The sequence below is a fragment of the Grampus griseus genome (assembly GCF_964374135.1).
Source record: "Grampus griseus genome assembly, chromosome: 2".
In the NCBI taxonomy this organism is placed as follows: Eukaryota; Metazoa; Chordata; class Mammalia; order Artiodactyla; family Delphinidae; genus Grampus; species Grampus griseus.
The window spans coordinates 82,221,345-82,227,868 of record NC_139018.1 but is presented as its reverse complement, the minus strand read 5'-3'; the positions used below and the strand labels follow the sequence as shown (position 1 = coordinate 82,227,868).

Sequence of the window (6,524 nt, the reverse complement as noted above, 5' to 3'; positions counted from 1 at the left end):
CCGGGTATTTCTTACTCCTGCTGATAAACTCTGTAAGATACAATCCATGCGCTCTACAGCTTGCTTCAGATCCTGACATTTTACATGCCGTGTAAAAGGAGCAATGTAGTTGTTGGCAACAGTGACTTCTTGCTGCAAGAAGTGGGTGGTAGAAAGATTTCAGGTGACTGAGTTAGTTAGGTCCAGTATTCATTCCTACCCGGTAATACCAGAGCTGGTAAACCCTCTTTACTTTTATCCTTGTCATTGGGACCTAAGGACCAGAATTCACTATGCATGTTTTAGAGTATTTAAAATAATATGTAATATTCATATTATAATTAATAAATATTATACATTATTTTAAGTATGTGTATACCTCTAAGCCACCACAGGACAAAAGAAAATGCAAAGCCTCTTAGGTTCAAATCCCCAGTCTGATACTATATCCACCTCTATTAATCATGTAACACAGTACCTGGCACATAGCAAATACTCAATATTACACAGTAGCTACCAGACAGCTATCTAGGTAATTTACGTTGAGAAACAACTCATGTATCCCAAATTACCCTCCCATATTTTGAGGGGTAATCAGTATGGTATAAGTAAGGTAAAAACACGAGATTCAAAGTCTTGAAGACCAGCAACATCAGCATCACGGTGGCATGTGTTGCTCCTTTTTTCTCTCTCCTTTTATTTACAGCTAAACTGGTCATTCATAAACAAACAAAAGTGACTCTACACCTTACACCAGACCACCCAGTAGATTTCTACCCACCTGTTCTTCAGAGAAGAGAATAGCTTCACAGGACCTCAGAGAGGGCTGTGAAGCCAAGGGAGTTGGTGAGCCTGCCCCACATCAACTTGCTGCTATCAGGAGGAAAAAGATCAGACTGGAAATAAATAAAATAGAGACCAGAAAAACAAATAGAAAGGATCGACAAAAAAGATAAAATCGATAATCATTTAGCAGTAACTGCTCTTAAAACAGCCAGTTGCGCCACAGCAAACCAAAGCTTCATGTACACTGACAAAAGATAGATAAACAAAATGGACAAACCTTTATTCACACTAAGAAAAAAGAGGGACTTCCCTGGTGGTCCAGTGGTAAAGAATCTGCCTTCCAATGCACGGGACGCAGGTTCAATCCCTGGTCAGGGAACTAAGATTCCCACATGCCATGGGGCAACTAAGCCCACGTGCTCTGGAGCCCATGCACTGCAATGAAAGGTCCCACATGCCGCAACGAAGATCCCGCGTGTTGCAACTAAGACCTGACACAGCCAGAAAGAGAGGGAGAGGGAGAGAAAGAAAGGGAGGGAGAAGGCTCAAATATGTAAAATTAAAATGACAAAAGGAGACATTACAAGTGTTACTACACAAATACATAGGCCCATAAGAGACTATTATGAGTAATTATATGCCAACAAACTAGATAACCTAGAAGAAATGAATACGTTTACAGAAATATACAACCAAACGACTGAATCAAGAAAAATACAGAAAATCTGAACAGACCAGTAACAAAGTCTTTGAATCAGTAATCAAAATCCTCCCAACACAGAAAACCCCAGGATCAGACGGCTTCACTGGCAAATTCTACCCAATACTCAAAGAATTAACACCAGTCCTTCTTAAAACCTTCCAAAAAATAGAGGGAATATTTGCAAACTCATTCTGCGAGGGCAGTTTTACCCTGATACCGAAGCCAGATAAAGAAACTACAAGAAAACCAAACTACAGACCAGTATCACTGATGACTATACATGCAAAAATTCTCAACAAAATATTAGCATACTGAACTCAAGAACACATCAAAAAGATTTTTATACACCATGAAAAGTAGGGTTTATCCCTAGCATGCAAAGACAGTTCAACATAGGCAAATCAATAAATGTAATCATCACATTAGTAAAATGAAAGATAAAAATCATGTGGTCATCTCAACAGATGCAGAAAAACATCTGACAAAATTTCATGATAAAAACCCTGCTCAGACTGGATAAAAGGAATAAACCTCAACATAATAAGGGCCATATATGACAAACCCACAGCTAACATTATACTCAATGGAGAAAATTTCAAAGCTTTTCCACCAAGATCAAGAACACTCTCACCACTAAGTGCCCATCAATAGATGAACGGATAAAGATATGGTATTGATTTAGTGGTGTATGTACATACAATGCAATACTACTCAGCCATAAAAAAGTGAAATAATGCCACTTGCAGCAACATGGAGGGACCTAGAGATTATCATACTAAGTGAAGTCAGTCAGAAAAATACCATATAATATCACTTACATATGGAATCTAAAATATGACCTAAAGTACTGACAGTCTCAGCTACAGCGATTAGGCAAGACAAGAAAGTAAAAAAGCATCCAAATCAGGAACGATGTAGCAAAACTGTCACTGTTTGCAGATGATGATCTGTATATAGAAAAACCTAAAGATTAAGCAAAAAAAACTGTTGAAACTAATAAACATTTTTTGTTAAACTGCAGTATACAAAGTCAACTTATAGAATCAGTTGCATTTCTATATACACTAAGGACGAAACATCTGAAAAAGAAATCTTTCCCCTTCACAATAGCATCAGAAACAATAAAATTGGAATAAATTTAATCAAGGAAATGAAAGATTTCTACAATGAAAACTACAAGACTTTGCAGAAAGACATCCTGTGTTCATGGATCAGAAGAATTAAGATTGCTAAAAGGTCTGGCAGAAGACCTGAATTCTTTCCTTCCAAAGGACACATACAGATGGCCAAAAGGCTCATGAAAAGATGCTCATCATCACTAATTATTAGAGAAATGAAAATCAGAACTACAATGAGGTACCACCTCACACTGGTCAGAATGGCCATCATTAAAAAGTCTACAAATAATAAACACTGGAGAGGGTGTGGAGAAAAGGGAACCTCCTACACTGTTGGTGGGAATGTAAATTGGTACAACCACTATGGAAAACAGTATGGAGGTTCCTTAAAAAACTAAAAGTAGAACTACCATGTGATCCAGCAATCCCATTCCTGGGCATATATCTGGACAAAACTATAATTCAAAAAGATACATGAACCCCACTGTTCACAGCAGCACTATTTACAACAGCCAAGACACAGAAGCAACCTAAGTGCCCATCAACAGATGAATGGATAAAGATATAGTATGGATTTAGTGGTGTGTGTATATATATATATATATACAATGCAATACTACTCAGCCATAAAAAAGAATGAAATAATGCCACTTGTAGCAACATGGATGGACCTAGAGATTATCATACTAAGTGAAGTCAGTAGAAAAATACCATATGATATCACTTACCATATGTGGAATCTAAAATATGACCTAAATGAACTTATCCATGAAACAGAAACAGACTCACAGACACAGAGAACAGACTTGTGGTTGCCAAGGGGGGAGGGGTGGGGGAGGGGTGGGGGAGGGGTCGATTGGGAATTTGGAATTAGCAGATGCAAACTGTTAACATACAGAATGGATAAACAACAAGGTCCTACTGTATAGCACAGAGAACTATATTCAATATCCTGTGATAAACCATAATGGAAAAGAATATGAAAAAAGAATATGTATATGTGTATAACTGAATTACTTTGCTGTATAGCAGAAACTAACACAACACTGTAAATCAACTAGACTTCAACAAAATAAATTTTTTTAAAAGACTTCAAATATCCATACTATCCAAAGCAATCTATAGCTTCAGTGCAATTCTCATCAAAATGCCAATGGAATTCTTTACAGAAATAGAAAAAAAAGTCCTAAAATTTATATGGAACCATGAAAGATCCTGAATAACCAAAGTAATCCTGATGCAAGAGCACAAAGCTGGAGGTACCACACTTAATTTCAAATTATACTACAAAGCTACAGTAATAAAAACAGTATGGTACTGGCACAAAAACAGACACATAAACCAATGGAACAGAAAAGAGCCCAGAATTAAACCCCTGCATATACAGTCAACTAATATATTCAACAAGGGAGCCCAGAGCACCCAAGCAGAAAGGAAAGTCTCTTCACAAATGTTGTTGGGAAAACTGGATAAGCACATGCAGAGCAACGAAATTCGACCCCCATCTTACACCACTGATAAAAATTCACTCAAAATGGATCAAAGAGGTAAACATGAAGCCTGATACTATGAAACTCCTTGAAAAAAACGAAGGAAGAAGCTCCTTGTCACTGGTCTTTGGCAATGAATTTTTGGATATGACACCAAAAGCAAAAAATCATCAAATGGGACTACATTAACTAAAAAGCTTTTGCACAGCAAGGAAACCATCAATAAAATGAAAAGGCAATCAACTGAATGGGGGAAGATATTTGCAAATGATATATCTGGTAAGGAGTTATTTAAAATATGTAAAGAACTCATACAACTCAATAACAACAAAATCTGATTACAAAACAGAAGAACTATATAGACTTTTTTCCCAAAGAAAACATACAAATGGCCGACAGGTACATGAAAAGATACTCCACATCACCCATCATCAGAGAAGTGCAATTCAAAACCACAATGAGGGCTTCCCTGGTGGCGCAGTGGTTGAGAGTCTGCCTGCCGATGCAGGGGACGTGGGTTTGTGCCCCAGTCTGGGAAGATCCCACATGCCGCGGAGCGGCTGGGCCCATGAGCCATGGCCGCTGAGCCTGCGCGTCCGGAGCCTGTGCTCCGCAACGGGAGAGGCCACAGCAGTAAGAGGCCCGTGTACCGCAAAAAAAAGAAAAAAAAAAACCACAATGAGATATCATCTCACACCTATTAGGATGGCTATCATCAAGAACACAAGATAACAAGTGCTCATGAGGATGTTCAGAAAAGGGAACCCTCGTGAACTGCTGGGGGGAATGAAAATTGGTGCAGCCAATATGGAAAACACTATGGAGATTTCTCAAAAGACTGAAAAAAACTACTATATGATCCAGCAATTCCACTCCTGGGTATATATCCAAAGAAAATGAAAACACTTAATTCAAAAAGATACGCACACCCCAATGTTCTTACCATTATTTACAATAGCCAAGATATAGAAGCAACTTAAGTGTCCATCAACAGATGAATTGATAAAGAAGATGTATGTATATATATATGCATATACATACATGCAATGGAATATTACTCAGCCATAAACAAAGAATGAAATTCTGCCACTTACAACACTGCAAATCAACAGCTGCCTCTATAACTAAATCACTGCAAATTAAATAAATCCCAGTTTACAGGGATGGGATAAAATTCTTATCTTTCTCAAGAGTCTGTTAGTTTTCAATGATTTGGAGGAGAAAATATGTAATATGATTATATATGTAATATCGCATGTGAACTATAATATCACATATTATAGAATTCCAAGTCACTGCTTTCATACCTCAGACCTGACCAAGACTATTTCTGCCAAGTTTAGGTCTGTTACACAATATTCAAAGATTTTCTCATTATTCATCTATTGCCCAGGAATGGTTTATTCTGCCTGCTAGCCACTCACATCTTTGATGTAACAAAACTAATTGTTGTTTACACATGCTCATTTGATATTTAATGTGTTATTTTTTATTCAGGGCAAAATACATGCCTTGAAAACACTTTTTAATTCTCAGCCACAGTGAATAGATGCCAATCAAGTGTAGTACTCCCAGTACTGTAACTGATTTGCCATTCGTTGCTGCTTTATTAACATACCTCATTCTTTTTTTTTTTTTAAAGGAAATAAACACCCTGAAAGCAGATAATAATGCTCTAAAGATCCAACTGAAATATGCACAGAAGAAGATAGAAACCCTCCAGCTTGCAAGAAGCAATCATGTCTTGGCTCAGATGGAGCAGGGTGACTGTTCTTAGCCCAGAAACTCAAGCAGCACAAACTGCAGAGTGTATCAGAGATCTCATTTCCTAAAACTCTTAACACAAAGACCTGGGAAACCTTAGACTGACTGGCTTTCAAAAGGGTACTTTAAAGAAGGAAAGCTGGTTACTCTTCTGTTACTTAAAAGATTCCAACTGTGTGGTATGGTTTTCTCTTCCAGCCAGTTGAATCAAAGGGAGGAAAGCTGAAGAATGCAAAGTATTTGCCATTCATACCAGAATTTACCCCCCCACCACCGGGACTAATATCAAAAGCATGATAGAAAACATGACTATAGTTTTCTGACAAGATAGCTTCTATGTGGCCTGCCCAGCTGCTTCTTCCTTAGAACTAAAATCCCTGGAAAATGAATTTGTTTCCTTCCCATTTTTTCCTGAGGCATTTATTTTGTTCCATCCAAAGCTTGCTTATAGTGGAAAAATACTCACATTCCAAAAGTAGAACCGCTTCCTCTATATTTCAGCATTCTTTACAAATCTGGTTCCCACTTCACTACCTCAGATCTAATCAATTTGCCTTTTCCCCTTCTTCCTCACTACGTTCTAACACACATGAGGATATCTACTTAGAAGAGAACTTCTAGAGATGCAGCCATAAATTTGGGGAGAGCAGGAAGGGACTATTAAACAACATGACATCATCCAAT

General features: G+C 37.7%; 1 protein-coding gene across 2 annotated transcripts in view; it reads left to right on the top strand.

Moving 5' to 3' along the window:
- The window catches only part of RASGRP1 (RAS guanyl releasing protein 1), a gene marked incomplete at its 5' end in the record, with an annotated part of 82,770 nt that extends 76,824 nt beyond the window's left edge, over window positions 1–5,946 (top strand). For both annotated transcript variants that reach the window (XM_082649317.1, XM_082649316.1), the window contains one exon: window positions 5,719–5,946. In XM_082649317.1, coding sequence (XP_082505443.1) covers window positions 5,719–5,853 — 135 coding nt within the window. In that variant the 3' untranslated portion in view covers window positions 5,854–5,946. The remainder of the gene's footprint in view (window positions 1–5,718) is intronic.
- Between the last annotated feature and the right edge of the window lie 578 nt (window positions 5,947–6,524).